This window comes from Buceros rhinoceros, unplaced genomic scaffold, assembly GCF_000710305.1.
Source record: "Buceros rhinoceros silvestris isolate BGI_N320 unplaced genomic scaffold, ASM71030v1 scaffold1390, whole genome shotgun sequence".
NCBI lineage: Eukaryota > Metazoa > Chordata > Aves > Bucerotiformes > Bucerotidae > Buceros > Buceros rhinoceros.
In genome coordinates, this window is record NW_010388804.1 from 13,599 (window position 1) to 35,496 (window position 21,898).

Genomic DNA, 21,898 nt, shown 5'->3' on the forward strand with positions numbered 1-21,898 from the left:
CCCTCCCTTCTCCTCCTCTCCCCTCTCCACCCATCATGCAGCGCTTCTTGTTTAACTTTGTCTATCTCTATGAGCAAATGCTTTGTCTGTGGGAGACATTGAACACAAATTCAATCCTGCTATAACTGTGGTAAGAATGCTAGAATAGATTCTTGAACAATTTTTTTTTCTTGCTTCCACACAAGGAAGAAGCTAAAAGGTTCTGGCAGTGATTTTTCATGAAGCTTCAGCTCCTTGCTCGAAAGCAAACAGCAAAAACTCGCTCTCTCATGCTTGTTACCGAAATACTGATTTTTACAGTACGGATGGATATGAGGATATAACATCATGGAGTTGCAATCTGGGTAAGTGCAAACTCCTGCACCTGGGGAGGGACAAACCCAGGCACCAGCGTGTGCTGGGGGCCACCCAGCTGGAGAGTAGCTTGGCAAAGAGGACCTGGGGATCCTGGTGGACACCACGTTGAACATGAGCCTGTAATGTGCCCTGTGGGCCAAAAAAAAAAAAAAAGGCTAATAATATCCTGAGCTGTGTTGACAAAGTGTTGCCAGCAGGACAAGGGAGGTGATCCCTTCCCGCTGTTCACCACTGGCAGGGCCAAAGCTAGAGAGCTGGGACCTAGAGAACCTAGAGAAGAGAAAGCTCAGAGGGGACCTCATCAATGCATATAAATACTGGAAGAGATGGTGTGAAGCGGACAGAGCCAGGCTCTTTCCAGTGGTGCCCAGTGCCAGGGCAGTGGACACAAACTGAAATGCAGGAGGTTCCATCTGAGCATCAGGAAACACTTTTTTTCCTGTGAGGGTAACGAGTGCTGGCACAGGTTGCCCAGGGAGGTTGTGGAGTCTCCATCCTCAGAGATATTTAGAAGCCATATAGACAAGGTTCTGAGCAACTGGCTCTAGGTGGCCCTGATTGAGCAGGGGGATGAGCAGATGACCTCCAGAGGGCCCTTCCAATGCCAACAATTCTATAATTCTGTGATTCTTCTCATAGGAATAATTTAGATGAGAAACCTTAGAAGTTTAAAATAAAATTTGATCAGTTTAAGAAACAGACTGCAAGAGAAATTTGTCCACAAGAGAAGACTAGAACTGATGATAGCGGAAGTCTCTCATTCATATGTGTCCTTCTTTGAAGTTACCCTAAAAAAATTCAGTAATACCTCTCATTACTGATAGAGATAGAAATGAGACACTACAAGTATCAGGAAATTAATTATTTTGTTTATTCATGCAGCGACACGCGTGCCCTGAGTAATTTAGGATGCTTTTTAGCTCAGAAATAACAAGCTAGGTGTTTTACACACACAGCCACAAGAAATGTTCCCCATAATCACACCACGATATCAACTTCCTCTTCACGAACTGGCTCACTGAGGATATATAGCGATATCCTTTTTCATGGGTCGGTGCATAATACAAAGGATCTCGATAACAAAGAGCGAGCTGCAGGAGCTGGCCAAACGTTGGGTTTCAGCGGAGGGACTCACTATAGGACTCGCTCTTATTCCCATTCTCATTTCTAACCTCTACTGCTGTCCCCCCTACCCTGCTCAGATTCAGAGTTTATTCAGTTCCCTGCTATGAGTTTGGAGTCAGCAGCTGGATGTTGCGCATACCCCACCCCCTCATGAGTCTTAGTTATTTTATCATCTTGTGGACTGACCCTAAGAAGTGAAAAGTCACGTGCTTGTGACTCAAAGGGAATTGTTCACGAGGGTCTGCGATTTGGCAAGAAGTGCTCAGTAATTCTGTGCTTAAAACATGAATAACTCCTTTATACACCATCTTAGAAGTAACAGTTAGTCTATTGTATTATTACAGCAGGTCGTAGCACAGCCTGTGCACCAGCTGTTCTTGTTTACAACATGAGAAAACCCTTCCTCGTAAAGGCGTGTGTTCAAGCAGAACGTGTTGTATATTCTGCCCGTGCTATAAGCACGGCGTTCTAACGAGCTAACCATAGTATTTGATGATCGCTTAGATCGAATTAGGTCGTGGTGGCATGACCCTTGATCTCTCATCTCGTATTCTCCACATGTATCTGTGCATGTGTGTATATGGACAGATTTAAGTTAGGAAAAACATGTTTGTTATTAGGCTTGCTCTGCTAAGCAGGTAGTAAGGTGCTAATATCCCTACGTGGAATTAATTGTTTCGATTTAATTAACTGAGTTAAAAAACCCTCTTCTGTTTTCTCCAAATCAGCCTGTTTTTTAATCGAAAAGACTGCGTCGACATATGCAATATGTAGAGTGCCCTTCTATTTATGTAATGCTGTTAATAAGACACCACACAATTCCTCTTAAGTTCTCAGTAATGAAGTGCTGGCATGTGTCTGATTTTTCTCCACATGGTTTTAACGAAGAGCTTTTCAGTTTTACTAGTACATAATTAGAATATATGCATAAATCCCACTCTATTGCTCCAGTGTAATTAAAGATCTTTCCTCAAGAAGAAAATTATAAAGCTTTTTAAGCAGAGTTGCTGCAACTTGAAATCCTTGACTAAATGCATTTTTATGCATGAATCAATCTTCTGAAAGAGCTCTGAAAACAATTAATAATGGTCTGCTTAAAAGAAACCATCTTAGTTGCTTAATGTAGGAGAGGAGTTTCTCACCATTGTTTTCTGCACAACTTTTACGACGGTGTAATGAAAAGCAGAACGTTCAGGTATTCTGCTTATGCAGAAGATGCAAAAGCCCTTTGTGATAATCAGCTTAAATAAATCTCTTGACAGGTAAAGTTATTCACCTGTCTGGATGCCTTATATATTCTAGTAAAGCATGAAGCAGAAGACTTACTCCAAAATAGCCATTACAGGGCTATAAAAGTAGTATCAGTTTATTTGAACTTCACCTGCTTTGCCCAGGGTGCAGCAAAAAGAGGCAGCTAATAGACACAACACTTTGCACAGCAAATTCGGGGCTTCTTTTATTGCCTGGGATGGTTGGAGGCCTTCCTGAAACTTGTCTAAGTCTTTTGGGGTGTCTGCTGCTGCACAGTCATATCTATCTCAGTTTAAAGTCATTCGGGTAGTGCTGGAAGCTAGAATAATATCAAAAAAGAATTCCTTTGCCACAAAGGACCCTGGAGAGTGGAATAGCCAGGATGTACCTAAACCATGCCACATGGGCACTCAGCAGTGTGTCTGCATTCCCAGTCGCTCCACCATACAGCTTCAGGGTTCTGTGGGAATAGACCACTGATCTACCTTTGTCTAACTCCAATGTTCGTGCTCTCAGACCCAGGTTTGCACACAGGTCTAGAGCATTGACATGGAAAGGCTGAGAAAGCCCTTCAGTTGTAAACTGATTCCACTGTGGGAAGTAAGAGCAGTGCATATCCTCTAAGCTGAGATTTGTTCTAGAGAAAATAGCTCACGTATCTAGAAGTGCTGCATTTGCCCCAGCTAGTCTCAGGATTAAGAATGGTGACTACTACTTGAGATACCTTTGTTGTGGAGAGAGATCTTCTCTCTTGTGAAAGAGTACACTAAGCAGCCACGACAGGCTACTACCTCAGATTTCAACCAAACCCACGTCCCACAGCCCAGATGAGATTATAAGGAAGAGATAGGATTCACTGTCCTACAAAAAGATCTGTGAATACACTGCCATGTAAGAAAAAAAGGGATTGAGAAAACATTTTGTTGACCTGCTTTTCAGTGCTGTTCTGAAACACCGTCCTTGAAGGGTCTGACTGAAGGATCATACAGTCAAACAGGCTTTGAAGAAAACATGGGCAAAGCAAGGGGCAGCTCTGAAGACCTAATTGCCTTGGGCATAAGCAGCTGCACTATGAAATCCTGCTGACCAAGAAAGACGTCTTCTCCAAGGCTATCCACCCACTCTCCCGTTCCCGAAATCCAGCCCTGTCGAACTTATGAATCACAGTGACAGGCTGATGCTGTATGAGGAGAAAATTTTAGTCTTGATTTAGGTACTAAAATAGAAATAGATGAAGAGGTGACAAGGACAGTGATAACCACCCTCAAGGGCCTACCATAAATCAGGAAGTTTTTCCACAGCAAGAATTAAGGTTTAATTAAACTTTTAATGTCGGCTTGTGTGGATAAACAACATCTGTAGAAAAAATGTCTAGCAGAAGTAGTACATGGGAAAAGCGAAGAACTGGACTGCCCTTTGCCTGGGTTCAGCTCTCATTTCTTGCCTTTGCTGTTTGTTTCCGATGATGTGGAAGAAGCACAATAAATGTGAAACTGCTGCAGTCATCCAGACAGCAGTTCTTAATGCAATAATAGAACGAGATTTGATTATCTGCCTTTGCTCGTTATTTATGTCAGTGAAACTGCCAGCAGATACACAGTGATGTAACTAAGAGCAGAATTTGTCCTCCTCACTGCAAAAATCAAAGCTGCAGGTAACATATAGAATGAAAAATCCATGCCCAGTAGACAAAGAAGAAGGATTGACTCCCAGATTGCCAAGTCTCTGCCTGTCTTCTCTTGTCAAACTCTCAACCTTTCATAAAGAAGCTGTCTCCCACTATTTCATTTACAGTCACTTAATCCAAAGGTAGCTAGGATCTCTAAGCAGTATTATAAATAAATAATAACAAATATCGCACGAGGATAATCTGTGTTGCCCTGTACTATGCAGTAAGTCAGAGATTAATAATGGTATTTCATTGAAACAAATAGTGCCAAGAGTATACCGAGCTTGAGAAATCTAACATTAAAATTTTATGAAAATTCAGATATTTCTGGAAACATATAAACCTACTTGCATTTTTATTTGGTAGTCAGTAGGGAAGCACTGAATTTAAACCAGCTAGAAGTTATTTTTAAAAATAGGTTTTACATTGTTTTTGAAGCTATTCTGTGTAACTGCGAAAGAACATGATTTTGTTTTTCTGACTTCCAGATGTGATGTGTCTGGCGAGTAAGAGATCTGAAAATGGGATTCTTTCCACTGCTGCCAGAGGGCCTTGAATAAAAGCGGACAATTCCTCTCTAACCACGTAGAGGCAAATGAAATGTTTCTATATCAAGAGGCATCTCTCTGTTCCATAACTTGCTTACACTCCACTTGATTAAGACAACTGGGTGAAACCTGATTGATTTACAAGGAAAAATAAACAAGCATTAAAAGAAAAACAAACACTGAAAAACCCCATAAAAACAGAACAAGGAAAAACAAAACCCCACTGAGCAGCACTGATCGCTGTCTCAATAAATTCCTTTTAGACAGAAAAGAAAAATCTCCAAACACCGGATAAACATGCAATTTCTTATGTAATGCGTCATTGGTAAGTGAACAGCAACGACATCTGCATTTGATGAAAATCAGTGCCTCAAGATGCTAAAATGGTTCTTATCTGTATTTAATGAATAAAAAAGTGACTTTTTAAATGCTAATTGTGTGTCCTGTGAGGTTACAAATTTTTAGGTGAGACGAAGTCAACGACAACAAAATGTTTCTGTCTGGAAATGTAAATGTCTCCAGAAATAATGCTTAAGAATGGGCTGACAACGCACACCAATATTTATCCCTTCCCCTGGTTCTGTCGGTGTATCTCAGGCTGCTCTGTCTACATCAGGAAAATCAACCCCGTGATTTTTATGTTGTTATTCTCACTCTATAGATATTGTTACCGGGTTTGGTTAATGTGAGCAGTATATACACCTATCATAGAGCCGTTCTCCTCAGAAACCTGCCTGAAGCTTTCTGTTGGAATGGCTTTGATGGGAGAAGGACTAAACTGAGGTCAGAATTTGCTGTAAAACCCACAGTTGTATTTTCAAGCACCTTCCCGGTCACTCCAGGAGATCAGGATGTGTTTGTGAAATGGCTAGTGACATTCACTTCGATGAAATCCCAATAAACAGATATTTCAATAATCAAGAGCCACTTGTCGTTTAGCTGAGGTCAGCACAGCAGTTTTCTCACTGTGTAAGAAACACTCCAAAGCAGCCAGCGATAAACCCATGGATGTGGCACGTACATTTGTCAGTGACAAGGCTTGAACAAGGTAGGCAGAGGAACATCTTTCTGTACTGGTACTAGTTCTGAAATACTTCTGGTTTTTAGAACAGATGGGTAAACTCTGGAGAGCTTCAGAATATTAATTATGTGATGAGAACAAGAGAAATCTCTATGCCTGACTATAAAAGACAGGACAGTGAAGGTGGTCGTCAGGTTTACTTCATCATGAGCACAAGAAAAAGCATTTTTTCAGATGAGTAGCAGCGTTGAACCAGTTATTCAGTTGTTAATGTAAAAATACAGCCGTTAAAAACCCAGCACTCTTAACAAACAAACAAAGAGGGAGGAGGAGGGTAGAGCAGACATGGGAAACAACAAAAGAAAATGGGCACAAACAGTCCGACAACTGTGCAACCCAACCCCCTCTCTCTCCCTTTCTTCCAGAAATTCCATAGGCTATGCAAGGGAAGAAGATCCTTTGGTAAATACTATTTTTAGGATTTTGCAGTGTGAATAATCATAATGTATCACCATTTACATCCCTACAGTAAACACATGATCACAGCTCTCTGTCGTTCCCCTAACTGTCACCAGCAACTGTGAATTAGATATAGTTCCGAACAAGCTATTTTTTTTTCTTCTTGCAACTTCCAGCTTTTTTAAGAACATTTTTAAAGTTCTACTGACCTCTGTAGACACAAAACCAGCAGAAAAATTCTCACATCTGGAAAAGGGAACTTGTTTACATGCATTTACTTAGCAGTCAGTCCATCAACTCTAATTTTAACGAAGCATTTTTTCCATTTGGCAGACCTATTTATTTGTATTAGAAACATGCATAGCTTCCAGGAGGAGATTCTTGCAGCCACCTGTGGATGCTTCCTGAATGACTGATCTACACAGATACCATAGGTAAAAGGAGGAAGGATTTGAATTGTAAATTGCAGCTTGCAGACTACTAAATCTTGCTGCAGACCACTCTGGGCAGTATGTTGAAGACCCTGGAGATATTTCTTTAGCTGGCACTTGAAAGCAGCACAAACAAATGAACTAAGGACATTAATCACAGCTACAATATCAAGACTAACATAACAAAAGGCTTAGGTATGTACAATTGCTGAAGAAAACAAAGACCAGTAACAGAAGATTTTACTTCAATATTCAGGATGGCTCACCTGAAGCAGACTTCTGCATCTCTTTTCAACTGCTTCAGGGAAACACCATCTCTCTTTTGGGGAATGGCGAGGTGGGACAGCTGCCTGGGCGCTGATGAAGAGCGTGTGAATTTTGCTCAAAGAGATGAGCTGGGCAGAGCTCATGGTGAAGACAGAGAGGAACCCGCTGGAGCCCTGAACTTTGAGCTTGACGTTGGCCACCAGGATGCAGAAAACAAGTCCCCAGCTCCCCTGCCACGTGCCCCGGTCAAACTGCTCACCAGCTGGGAAGCAGGATGGAACGTAACAAATGCCATTCAGGTAGCCTTTTACTTTCCTACTCATCACAATCATCATTTCAAGAAGCTGGTCATCACTTAGCCTGCTTTATTTTACTTAACTCATTTTGTGATATTCTGAAAGGTTTCTATGAATTTATTACCAACATATCACAACCTTTCTGCATAAGATTAGCACTCTGAAAAAAACTAAAGTTCCAAAGGCAAAAAAAAAAAAATGCTAGCTAAAGTTTAAAAAAATATTTAAACTAGGTGACGATGAAGAGGAGGTGATTGCCTCTGTTTTGGAAGTGCAGACGTTGTCTTTAATAAGTGGATTTGAATGCAGTGAGAGATGTTTGATAGGAATGTGAGGTAAATATCTAATAGAAAGAGGATAGTAAGAGCCAGACTGACGTCACAAATTTACTGACAGGTAAGTTAGACTAGATACAAATTGGAGCACGAAGCACAAGAAGTGTAATGATACTTGTCAACGTTGAAGGAAATAGTCAGGCTGAGAAGTCTGAAAGCATTTGGTCCCAGCATTCTGTGTGGAATTTCAGTATCTCTCCGAATCCTTAAATATAGCTTTAAATGTTTCAGATTCTTTTTCTCACTTTCCATGATTCATTTCCTTACGTAATTCTGTCATTCCCATTCTCTCGTTATCTGACACGGTAAGAAGGAGGCAGTACGCACAGACGCAGCTAGTCCCAGGAACTGTTACTTAAATGCTTTTTATGGCACTTTAGTTATGGAAAAATAATCCTCCCGGTGTCACACGTCTGTGATTATGCTGATGAACATTTGTTTCTGTATCCAGCTCCTTCCTCAGCTCTGCAGAGGAGCAGAAGGACGCATTTCTAACGCCGCTGTATTTTCAAACATGAGCACCACCACATGAGAGCCAGTGCAATAACACCTTGGGCACCGTAGCATATCGCACTCAGGAAGGAAATGTTCGGCTGGGAGTAAAAGCGAGAAGTCCTAAAATAGCCCAGCTACAGTATAGTAACACGTTTTATCTTCAGTCTCCCTCAGCAGCTTCTGGGCAGGACAGGAGTCTGGGATGAGAGCCCACTGTTGGCTCTGGGAGTTTTGCCTTTGATTTCACCCAAGCCAAGATTTCACTCGGGAAGTTGATTTTGTCAATATTGACTGTACGACCTTTTGGCAAGTCACCTTCTTCTCACCCATTGTTTTCCTTTCTGAAAAACAATAGTAATAATGCCTCTGTAAATACCTCCAAGTGCATAAAAATTCCTGAATGTCCTTATGTACACAATTACTATTAATTATTAATATTATAGCTTCCAGTTAAAACATAGACCGATAAATACGCACTCTAAACCCACTATTAAAAATATTTAAAAACAGGACAAATTTAAGCTAAATTATCCAAGCAGATCAGTGACCACGGTCTTAGTCAAAACTCTCAGCACGCTGCTGTTGGATCTCATTTCATCAAAGTGTTCTGGAAACCAGCATGGGAAGATCAACTGGCTGCGGCTGTACAGAGCTTTCTCCTGAGGCAGGCTGACGCCAGCAAAGCCTGGGAGATGCAGTTTCCTTAAGAATCAACTCAAGTGTCCTAGTGATGCTTGTGAAACTCTGTGTGTGTGTGAGGATGGATGTGAAGCTGCGTACAAGTGTGAGTATTCTTCCTATTTCCCAACATCCAGGCATTTGGCTTAGGAACAAGGGTAGGGAGCAGGAAAGGAGAAGGGAGAGGAGAGATGAGAGAATACTGAATGTGCAACTGTCAGTAAAAAATAACATTTTGAAGAAATTTCTATGAATAGCTTCGAAGAGAAAGTCAGACTTGCGAACAGAATGATTAAAACAATCCAAACGTTCTTGACTGGTGCAGACAACCTATGCTAAAATGGCGATTATTTTTCCGCTACCCGGAGGAAAGGGCAGAAGTGTTTCTCATGATGATTAGAGGCAAACATTTCAGCAGAATTCTGAGGTGTTCTGAACAGCGAATGCAATTAGTCTAAAAGTGAAATTATGTCTCAATCCAGATTTGTTATAGGAATGATCAATTCTTTGGTCTCTGAAATTAAATAAAATTCTTGCAGTGATTTAAGTCCAAATACTGGTGAACAAACAGGTAGAGATTTTTATTTTGTTTTTAACTTCAACTGAGAAAATGTGCACGTTTGATGCTGATATTGTATGTGTAAACGATTGCTTCAGGCATCAGAAATTTCCAGAGAAACAAATACTCTTCGTATCCCAGCACTGCACAGGCAGATGAAAACTGTATCCAACTGATCTAGGTAAGGACAGAGACCATGAAGCTGAGTTAATTCAAAAGGGAAAACAAACAGCAACGTCTGGCAGAGCGATGCAAACTGCATTTGTCTGTATAAGGCCAAAAAATTTGTCCTGACTCGTAGGATAGTGCTGGATAGATAAGCAAAGGAGCAGCCACAAGGAAGAAGGCAGATAAATTCTAACGGAGTAGTATTTCACAGCAGAACCACAGGACAATAAAGTCTATTTATTTGCCAGCCACACATAGGAGGATTGTTGCAAACAGTACGGAGAATGTTTGTCCAAGGAAGAGAAAGCCAAAGTAAAAGGAAAAAGCACTCAGTCTGTACTATCATGGAGGGGTACAAGACCACAAAAATGGAGAAAAACCAAGAGAGAGAAATGGAAGCAGTGAAATAACGGCAAGAAGTGAAAGGATGTTCGTGCCAGCAGAGCTGTAATTTACACCACTGTGTCTCGCCACTTCAGTCTCAGGAGCACAAACAGGTTCAACAGTGCAGAAGAGTTCACTGTTTCACCAGGCAGCCCCAAAGTGCCTTCAGTATCATGACACTCCCACAGTTTTTGAATACGGTGCAATAAAGGTGCACAATTCTTCCCCAGACGTTGGGTAAAACATGATACATCAAAGTGTACTGAATGTGCCCTTTGATTTGAAGCATCTAACACCTGATGTCGTCGTTTTTTTCTCCTGTCTTTTGCGGAGGTTAGGAATACCTATGGCAGAGGCGATGTTCTTGTTGTGTGATCAGAATGACTGACAGGGTGCTTCTCTACTGACGGTGCTTCTAGGGATAACAATTATGCAATTAGTGTTAATTATTTAAAATTGTATCAATAATAAATGAATGATTATTACAGCAGTGATCATAAATATGCTCATTATATTTCTGTATAATGCACATTACTTGCATGTGCCATTATAGATACGTTGCCATACTGAGTTCCAATTTGACTCTTTATGTAACTATAAAAGACTCATTTGAGACTATTTCATGGTTAATATTTGTTTTCCTGTGGTGCTTCCTGAGTTACCTGCCTTCATCTCCCTCATATAGACTGCATCTTTAAAGTGCTTGCTGAGTACCAACAACTCCCAAAGACTTCAGTGGAAAACACAGTGGCGATGAGAAACAGAATTAGCAGACATGCCCCTAAAGATGTAAAGTTAAATGTCTATGTAAGGTGTAAACACCCTCCCCATTAAGCTTTACTGACACCATGTCTAAGCATTTTTTAAATATAAATTCGTACATGCTTGTGTGCTTGGAAGGCTCAATGTTTTCTCCATCAGGGCATCAGATGTATCACAGCACAAACCTCCTCATCCTCAGCCTTAAATAATTTAGTCATATTTAACTAAATAACCACTCAGATCTTAACTGCAGTACTTGATCTTAAGTATTTGTTTTCCAGGCTTGAGAACAAGGGTCAGTCCTTTCCGGTGCCCAGAGCAGTAACTTCCCTGAATTATACATTGAGGCTCAAGTCATGCTCTGAACTAAATTATAGATGTTTGAGGGAAACAAACTTCTGCATTTCATATCAAGAGGTAGTACTGAGAATTCAGGTGCTGATATCTAATCTAGGACCAGTAAGTCAGTCAAGTTTCCAAATGGAGCTAGTCAAAAAATGGCAGCACAAAGTAAAATTCCAAGGCTTTAGGACTAATGTGGTGCACATAAAAATGCCAATGATTTTAGCTGAAATGCACCTGCAGTACTGGTCAAATCTATTTTTCATAGGTTTGCAACCACAAACCCATATAGCCACAACTGGAGACCCCAAAAAAGCCTGGAGCCTGCTGAGAGCCATCTAAAATCAGATCCTATGACAGGACGTCACCACTATGCTACGCAACTGATAGAAGAAATATCTAAGGCAAGGAGAATCTGTAACTAATGCTTGTGCCCTGGCTTTCTCTCTGAATTTTCTCTTGAAGGAGAAAATGGTTCCGGACATATGTCACTATTCCACATAACCCTTAACTTCAGGTCAGACCCGGCAGTAGGTTTGTTAGAGCACAGGGATATATATGTGCAGGTGGGATAAATATTCTTCTCTATTCCCAACCCTACTTTCCATCACAAAAGCTTTTTATCAAAAACTGTGTTATCCTGCCACAATAACATTCTATATCTACTTCACCGAAATCTCTGTTTGCCACGTCAGCCCTGTGCAGTGGAGTGATTTTGCGTTAGCCGACTGCCGTTCCCACAAATCCGATGAGAACGCACTGTACCAGCCTACCTTTCCCTGGCTCACCTGCAAACACTAAAAACATCACGAAGCCAGAACTCCTAAACACAGGGAGGTGGCTCATCTCAAAACATTTTTTGTTCCTGAAAGAAATATTTGGGTTATTCTCTTGGGATTTAAGTTGCTGTTTTGTAGGTCTTGCATTTTGTGCTGTTTGTCACATCACTGGGCAACGAACAGATGGAGGGAGCGTTATTATGCAGCATATTCTACTGCAACTACTCTCAAAGCCCTGGGAGTGGCAAATCAGTTCTCCGCAGCCCCTCCGTGTCAGGTTTGCCAGCAGGCAGGAGCTGCGATATAACACAACTACCGCACGAATTACTCCATGGACATACAGACTATCCCCAACATACGGAGAATGGGTCAGAAAGCACCGTACCAATTCTTGAACCAGCCCAGGAACAAGTACATGGGTTGGTTACACAGGTAGTGGAGCCAGGTACTGCAGTTCTTGCAGCCTTCTAGGTGTTAAAATGACATATTGAAAATCTTCAGGAGTTAACGCAGAGTAACATAATCCTTAGATTACGCTTGCCCAAACCACGGGCCCAAAATTGCATTTCCTAACAGATGAGTTGCCAGAGTTACAGGATGTGTCTCTGTCTCCTTCATAAATGACTCTACTAGCCTCAATAGTTTGGCTATAACTGATAACCAATGGTCTGTAATTTATAATGTCAATACATTTTAAGCTAATTATCATGAGATGTGAGAGGGAGACATTCTAAGGTGTAATACTCAACACAATCAAGGAATTTAACCTGCAACCTCAGCCTTAAATCTAAATATCTCAATTACACTTGGTGTAAGACAGATACATTTAAAAATATTTGTTCTTAACCAATACATTAATACCTTTGAGTAATTTTTACCCAATTCTACATCACAACCTTATGATAACAGTAGCCAGAGCTCCTGCTGTGCTTAAAGAAATCTGAATAATTCTGTTCAGAACCTCAAACTATAACATTCCATTTCAGGAAAGTATTTATCTGACACTTGATTTTTAGCAATGTCAATTAGCCGTCACTTCCAACAACTTTTGCTGAACCTTTTCTTGGCTGTTATAATCCGTGTATTTCAGCATCTACACTTCCAAGCCCCCATACTATCTTGCAGGTTATTCTGGACTATATTCAGCTTCTGCTTGTTTTTACTGAGAAACCTCACTAATACGTAGTCTGAATTCCCTCTCCACAAGGGTAAAGCTCTTGCCTGAGCACTCCCAGTCTGCCTGTATTTCTTTCCTGTTATCTTCCCACTAGATTTTAAACTCTTTGGAGAACAGACCACCTTTTTGTACTTGGTTTGTGCAGTGCCCTGCACAATGGAATTCCCATCAAGGACTTCCAGGTGCTCCAATAACGAAAATCATTTTGAAAGTAAGTGTCAAAATGTTTCCTATTTTACAGAAAGTAATTTTACAAAGTAGTGGTTATTTAAACATGGCGTGAGATAAATCAGCTTGACATCTGATTCAATTTCCTCTCTTCTTTCTATACAGAACAGATTCTCCTAGCTATTGAGACCCATCCTCAGGGCTGAGCACATGATAAATCAGAGAATAAATGTGATAAGAGTCGCTTTAGAATATTGAGCCATTAAAATGGGCATTCCATCTTAAAGATTCGGATAGTCAAGGAAGAGAATGGCAGAACCATGGTACCAAAGATAGGTGGATAGCGGCATTATGAAAATGATACCGTTTGAAATGGTAAATGTTACCAAACAGGATCAAGTAACAGTCAGCTGCTTCACAGCAACCATCACTTTATTCCAAGGGAGAACCCAACGCACCATGGCTTGTTGCAGAGCAAGGATCTCCAGCTCCCTGAGGTGAAAGGAATAGCTTTCCCACTACGCTAAAATCAAATTAATCTACCACGCTTTTTGGTCTCCTCAGTCCCTGAGAGCGTTTTTAACAAGCTGAAAGAAAACAGATGGTATAATTTCTCCTTTTTTAATTCACAGCAGGTGACATGGTATTAGGCAATTTCAAATTTCTGTATCTGTTCGAGCTGCTTGTTTTATTGTTGTGATACGGTGTTTGACAGCTACCTTTCAACACAAAGCCCGCAGTACCTATTAATGTTATCTACCAGTCTTCTGTGGCTGAGATCAGTTGCACGCTTGTGCCTCTGCAGCACATGCCACTGACCAGCTACCACTGCTGGAAAACATTCTACTTATAAATGTTCTTTCTGTCCCTATTCTTAAACTTAGGAGGTGTGGAACCTCAGCACATTTGCTTTAATAAACTGTCTTTAGACATAGAACTCCTCCAAAGATGACGTTCGTCCCCAGGTAGCAAGAACATAGCGATAGGTGGCAAAAAGGCAAATATTTTGTCAGATTGCATTCCTTTCATGTTTTTCATAAACTGCCTTCGCTTCCATTAGCAAATTCTCAGAAGGGAGCTGATTTCTTTTATCAAAAGCAAGCGTGAGCTTTAGGGTTCATCAGGGAGTGAAGGCTGACAAGCTCAACGTCTGCAGGTGTATGTGAAAATCCAGTGCTGAAGGTAAAGGATATCGGAATTACTACACCGTGCTGAGGGATCAGCAGGAGTCACGTTCTGGTAGCGGACTTCAGGCGGTAAAGCTTCGTCCGCATGATCCATAAACCTGCTTCAATGTGGGTAATTCCCGACAGCAGGAGATTGGCTGAAACAGCACGAGCTCTGTCTGACTGAGCAAACGGAGCTGTTTGAGGAAAGAAAAAGCCCTGAACGCTGGTCGCACGCAGCACCGAAGATGATGTAGTGTAGCCTCGTTTTAGCGCAGTAAGCTGCATAAAATGTTTTGCCCTCAAAGCCAAATAAAAGAAACCGAGTTCTATTTGCATCTATTCTCCCTCTTCTCCCCACACGCCCCGTGTTTCTTGGAAACCGTGTTTTCTCTGGATTCTTGGCCAGCAGCGCTAGTTTTGCCATATGTACAACGCTGTGTTCACTAAATAGCTAACAAAAAAAATTCCAATTTAATATTTACTTCTCAAAAACGTAAACATGTGAGTCAAAGCGAGGAAACATTCACTTCAGCTCACACACACGTGTTCTGCTATCCGCTATCATTTCTGTCAGTCCGGTTCTTGAACCGACACAAGACCAGCACCAGCAGACAATGTTTTGTAGGTCCCTAGAGCGAACATTTTTGGTTCTTTTATGTTATCTGTTGCAGTGGTGGTGACAGCTTTTGCCTTTCCTGTACCTGGGTAATTCCATTCACGAGACTTCTTTCTGTTGCTCTGTTTTGCCCTCTAGAAACATGTTTGATTCAGGCCGGTTGCTCACTGATAAGCAGAGGATTTTTTTTTCTGTTCTAAAACCTATTCGAGTTTGGTTATTTCAAACTCCATCTGGATATTTTAGGAAATACAAATAGTTCTACAGAAACCTGAAGAAAAATAAATCCGTATAGGAATTGTATGATACAAGATATATTATGTCTCTTCTATAAGGAAGTTATTTATATCATTTTTTTCTTTCATAATGACTTATTTCTCTCCTTTTACTGTTAGTATCAGATTCTGAAGTTGGCACTGAGGTCTAGCCTGTCTCACTCAATTTTAAAGCCGTTCTTTTGTCTGGTTGCCGGCGTGATTTCTGCAACTCCAAATGCCATCTCCCCAGCCGCCTTCCCTCCAGGGGCTTCATCTTCTAAGCGTTAATTGGGATCTGGAGTTTAAAATGGAGTTCTGCACTCCCGCTCCTGTTGCTTTTGCTTCCCAGCTGCCTGTTTTCCCTTTTGCCAGAAAGTCAGCTGCTCTCAGAGCTCTTCCCTTTGTTCTTTTCATTGTTGTCAGCTCAAGTGAGTGAAAAATAAAATTCCTGCACAATACAGTAGGCTTCCCTCTGCTGCTTGGATGGGATTTCAGAGACGCTTCACTAGCTCCTAAATTGTGAGAAGCTGCCACTCCACCCCTGAAAGTCTCTTCTCCTAGTCAGAAAGGATAATAAGTTGCATAATTCATGCTTTCCCTCTAGCCTTCTACTCATTCCTACCTTATGCCTGTAGTTACAGTTATTTGTCACAGATGTTTTTGCTGCTGCTTTTTGCTCCTTCATTAAATGTCTGGCTTAGACAGAAGAAGTTAGGTGAGAGAATCCAATTCAGAGATGCCAAGAAGCGATCGCTTCCTTGGGTACCAAAAAGAGTTACTGGTCACTGTAGTAACTGTCACTCAATTTTCACCTAAGATCCGTTAATTTCACCTCCTGAATAAATGGGGATTTTGGCTAGAACTTTGACTGTGAGAAGTGAAAGTGATTTAGGAGAAAGGAATTGAAACTAAATTCACTCAAAATCAGTTGCCAAATACAAAATCACTCAAGCTCTCAACACTGAAGTATGAACACAGGAGAGGTCCAACAGGGCTGGGAAGTTTTCCCTGCACTCTCAGAAGGGCTCAGGTTAAGAAAAAGAAATTATAAAAATTTTTTTTAAATAGACAATCTTTTAAAAGCAATTATTTAACTTTTTTTAAATAATGAAATGGTTTTATCTCTATCCATACAGACAAGTTAATAAACTGTGGTCTTTGTAAAGGTAAAGTATAACCAAAGCCCCCAGTTTGTTCATCCAGAGATCTTCAGCTGCTGTCTCCAGGCAGCATCCTGTCTCCAAGTCTTCCCAGTGTGGCTGCCAGCCAAGAAAATAAATTTTTAAAAAACAGGAAAATAAAAATATTAACAAAAAATAGCAGTAATACTTGAAGTATTTTACATCTAGAGACCTTAAAAAGACATCTTCAGCATGCATTCCATAGGCCATACGTCTGGTTGCACAAAGCACAACTACATTCAGGATTTAACTCTTTTTTTTAAAGGAGAACTTAACTAACTTTGCTTTTATGCTGAGTACCCAGGGCATGCCTGCAAACTCAGTCGTGTTCCTCGTCTGATCTTCAGGTTTTCCTCTTCATTATTAATTACGCACATTTGGGGATGTTTGTTAAATCTACTCGAAATTAGAGAAATTATTCTACTCTGTTGAGTTTTAAGACTGATGATCTTTTATGTCATTATGGGAAAGAGACAGCTCCATTACAGGAATTCATTTGCAACCTCAACTTCCTCTGTATCTGCGCATGATGAATGCCAGCAGTAAAATCAGTTGTTGTTTCTGTTATCCTAAAGGTAGAAGCCTCTGGGGTTGCCACGAAGTTTTAACTGAGGTTAAGAGAGGAGCAGCAGTCGAGATTTGCTCTCCATACCCAGCCTAATTGAACGACAGCATCTTTCCTCACATATTCCAGAAGAATAGACTAGGATGCTCCGTATCAGCTCACTAATTCCTAGAGACCAAAAGTAATGCTCTACCACTACTGATGTCTCTCACCCAGGCTGTTAACTCTATGGTCTCCAGGCAGTGCTCTAAGACAAATTTCACCTTCGTACGCCGAGCTCTGGGAGCTGTGACAGCTTAAGTAAGAGTCCGCCTAAAACTGGTGCTTGGGTCTGCACTGAGGAGAGAAGAGGGTGGTATTAGCCAGGGGAGGCTTCATCCACCTTTTATTCTGCGTGCAGTCACAACAAACCTATGCCGGTTTTCCACAAGTACAACACAGCTTCCAGAAGCTGTAACTCAACTTCCATCTCACCTCTCAGAGCTGCATAAGGTTTGTTTCAGTGCAACGTTCTTCGCAATATGGGTTTGGTTTCTTCATTTCCTCTTCAGCCTTACTTCTTAGAAGGAACAAGAACTGCGTCTTGTCCGATAGAGGCGGCATTCCAGAACGGCTCCTAACAAACCAAGTGCTTCCTCCCAGCCTGAGGCTGAACTTTCTGTGTGCTTTACCTCTTCCTTTTGTTATGTGGTGCACGCTCAAGCGAAGATATTTGACTCCCCACTGCTTTGCTTGTAGTCTCCCAAAGTCCCCTCTCTACCTCCCTCAAGCTCTTTTGACCACTGTTTCATGGCAACACACTTGCCTGTGGCTTTCCTGGGTGTTTTGAGTACTTGCCTGCCTTCAGGTAAAAACCTGAAAATCCGTGATGGGCTGTGACTTGAGAAACCAGCAAGCAGCGGCGAGTCCTTGGTGCTCACCTCTACTAACTTCCAAAAGAACGCTTGCTTTGGTTTTGCCTGCCTTACATTTTTATCTTTTTCCTCCCTGCTACATAATACAAGCCCTCGCTCTTTTAGCAAAGCCTGCTTTCTCCTTTGGGACCAAGCAAAATAATGTTTTCTTGAAAGGTAATTTGCTCGGGAGATTTACTTTGTGTGATTCGGTGCATTCTTGCAGACAGCTCTGAATTTATGCAAACTAACATTTTCCATCAAACCATGCAGAATTAAGCACTAAGCATATTATTTCAGTTTTAGAACAAGTATTTAAACAAATACCAATGCCAATGGGATCAGCTGTCACACTCAATAGCAGCAATAGCTTTTTTGTTGAGACATTTTCTTTCCTCCCGTCTCTTTCCTAATCTTTAGGAGATTCTTAAAACTAATTTAGCAACTACAAGGAAAACAAAATCAGTGTGTTCTGTCAGTCAACTGGACAGGTACATTTTGCAGTGCAGACCATGCAACTTTCTTACCTGCTTGTCTTATCGCAGCATCTCCTGAGCAGTCTGTCTGCCTTATCATCTGCTCATGGGACCTGAAGGATTGACAGAACAACCCCTTCCAAGTTTCTCTCGGTATCTGAGGTGATTGCAGGCAGTAATCACAGGATGAACGCCTTCACTGCTTTCCTCCCTGCAGCTAAAACAGGCTGGCACTGGCAGAGAGAAAGAATAAGGAAAATCAGGAGAAACAAGATTGCTAGGGTCTAATTCAACCATCCTTGAAGTTAAAGTAAGATTTTTCACTGCCATCTCCAAAGGAGATGGAGCTGCTGCTAAGGTCACACAGGCCATGGACAACGCTTGGAGTTTTCCACAAGCTGGCTTGCAGAATTTTTTAATTCAAACTCAGCTGAGCTGCAAACAAACTGCGAAGCAAGCGGGAAAGCAAATGAATTCCTTTGCTGGTGTCCGCAGAGCAGTGCCAGTGTTCTGCATAGCCAGCCAGGGAACCAGCAATTCTTACTGCTGAGGAGAAATAGGATGTAACTGATACACCAAACAGGATAGAGCTGGTGTTGCAAATACATGGTGGGACAACTCTGCGAAAAAAGAGTAGTTAGAAGAGAGGGTGGCACTTTATGCTAGACATGATTATCTGAGTTAGAGGTGGTGTCTGGAAAGAAAAATGGTTTTGGTCTTGGTGACTGCAGTTTTAAAGACTTCTATTGGAGGTTTTATGCAGTCTGTAGTAAAAAAAATAAGGTTTCTAAAAATGATAGATGATAATTATCTGACAAAAAAGTTATTGAGCTTAGCATAAGGTAGTTCTATTCCATCAAATAAAGATAAACAGATCAGTGAATCTAATTGCATTCATTACAGGAAAACAGGGGACAGTAATAGATATACTTGGTACTTCAAAAGAGTGAATTTTACAAACCTGGGAAAAATTACAAGAGATGATTGTTTAGGAAGAATAAATATAGACAGCCAAATGTGAAAGTTGTTCAACAAGAATTTATGAGCTGTCCAGACACCATGTCTCATAATTGAAAAATAGCACGCCTATGTGTTAACCCCCCCCCTACTTCAGGTGTGAAGGGAATGTATCAAACATTTTTTTTTTAAGTAGCAAAAGGGAGAAAGGAAGGGTGAGAGTAATTAATATGAACTATACACTATGAAGTGTAGCAAAGATATATGGGAACCCAAAGACACCAGGCACAAACGTGTCTCCTAGGGATTAGGAGAGTAAGAAAACAATTTTTAGGAAGCTGATAAAAAAGGCTAGGTTTAGCGTAAAAATGTGAAATAGTAATAGTGGTATAAATGAAGTACGAATGGCAGCATGCGTCTGTATCTGTGACTCTGTATGCTTGTCCACAAACACAAGAAAGTTAAAAGGGAAGGTATGTGTTCGCTGCTAGAGCGCCGCATGCAGACAATTAACTATCCGATAGTACAGTTATGGAGTATTTAAGACGGATGGGAAGACATACCCTGTTCACAGCTTGAAAGCAGAATGCCCAGCAAGTTTGCTCTTGGGAGACACACCAAAAGATACGTCTGACCTGGTGATACTCTCATTCAAGCACTATTACATGTGGAATTTTCAGGAAATTGTGGTTATTCCAATATGTAAAAAGCCAGTTAAATCCTGACCCGGGAAGTCTGACAACAATTCTGAGAAAAAGAATGTTATTGTTAATACAGCCTTTAATTGATACAGAAAAGATAGGAATATAATCAGTGTCGATCATTGTGGGTTTGGAGAACAGTCCTTAGAGTCCTTATTAAACACACTTGATATAATTCTTTGAGGAGACTGTAATACAGGCAGTGAAAGATAAATAATACATTCAGACTTTTAAAAGGAATTTTGACACATTAATACACAATATTCTGATTTTAAAATTAGTGCAACAATAGAATACATCTTAAATGGATTAACAACTGCCTAAGTGACAGATCTCGAAAAAATAGCTGTCAGCGTGGATCTTTTGCCAAAGGAATGAGTTTCTAGTAGGGTTAGGAGGTTATCTAGTAGAATTATTCAGTATTATTCAATGCAGTCAACAGTGATCTGGAAGAAGATCCAAAATCACCGTTGATCACAGCGGTGGCGGAGAAAGGCAAAAGACTATGGAGGTCAGCAAGTAAGTAGCTCTGTCACCATGGCATGAGATTAAGGGATTTGTTCTAGCTTTTCATTTCATGCTAATAAAGTTGTATCTTCATGTAAATACCTCAGGCTTGCGGTGAGTCATTTAAAATAAATAACTTTTCTGATAAGTGCTAAACAACATAATTATATATTTTGGAGACATGTACTGAAAAGCAGAGTTCTTAAATTTATCTCCTCTTCCAATAAGATCCACGCAGGAGGCTTTTCTGTACAGTTTCTGTGCCTAACCCGTGTTCACACAGAGAATCAAATGCATAGTTGGGAAGACAGCGAGGCTAAAATGAACCATTCCAGCGGAGTGGCGACAGAGGGTGAGAAAGGCCATCGGAGCTAATTCAGCAGTTGACGTATTAGCGTGTATTCTGCATAGAGGAGAGCTGGAGTAACCGAATCAGCTTCCGTTAAATTCTTGATGTCATAAGTTATTTTTCCATCTGATGAAGTCATACAGTGAAATTTTTCTCTTTTTTTTAGCATTGCTTTTTACTTCATTTTATTTCATTGTCTTTTAACATGTCTCAACTCTGATCATGATTTGATCTTCTTTACTTTTTCATTACCTTTCAGTCTGCTTTGTTTTTCAAAGTGTCGTATTTCAGACTAAAACAGACTATGAAATGAAGCACCTTACCTGGGACTAAAGTGCCTTCAAACCAAACATCAAGGAACTTTGCTTTTCTCTGAGTGCTTGGCTGTGCTCACCTATACATTTTTCTACGCACATTTTATTCCTTGGGGGAGGTGCTTGCTCTGCGGCGAAGCGGTGTCGAACGGTGGTATGAGTGTGGAAGGCCCGCTTTTTGCATTCTACGCTAACCCAGGTATCTAGTATTTTTAAAGAAGTAGCCAGCCTTGCTGGTATGGGCAACACTCCCACGTAGTTCAAATATTGCAGTCAAAGCATTAACAAATGCAAAAATGTTTTAATGTGCAGGTGTAATTTGGAAAACCTGATCTGCTTGTTTTCTGTTGTAGATGGGTGGGTAATTTCTGGTGGTAGTTTCCTCTTGGAATTATTCTGCTACAGCTAATAATTAGCTTCTAGCCGAGACTGACCTTCCTTACATATCCTTGCCATTTCTTCGAAGGCTGATCACCAGCTCAGCCCTTTTTTCTTTCTGCGCCCACTGAGCAAGCTTGGGGTCCCTCCCTGTACAGGGTCAGTGGAGTGATGGCACATAACACACCGGCTGAAGCTGCGCCATGATAGAGAACTCTTCCAAAACCTCCATCTCCCCTGTACCCAAGTTTGTGAGCACTCTTT

The 21,898-nt window shown here is 41.0% G+C and overlaps 1 protein-coding gene across 1 annotated transcript in view; it reads left to right on the plus strand.

Annotated features, from left to right (window-relative positions):
- Positions 1 to 7,190: 7,190 nt before the first annotated feature.
- Positions 7,191 to 21,898, plus strand: part of LOC104489208 (vesicular inhibitory amino acid transporter-like) — a 20,068-nt gene continuing 5,360 nt past the window's right edge. The window contains exon 1 of the mRNA XM_010131348.1: positions 7,191 to 7,427. Coding sequence (XP_010129650.1) covers positions 7,191 to 7,427 — 237 coding nt within the window. The remainder of the gene's footprint in view (positions 7,428 to 21,898) is intronic.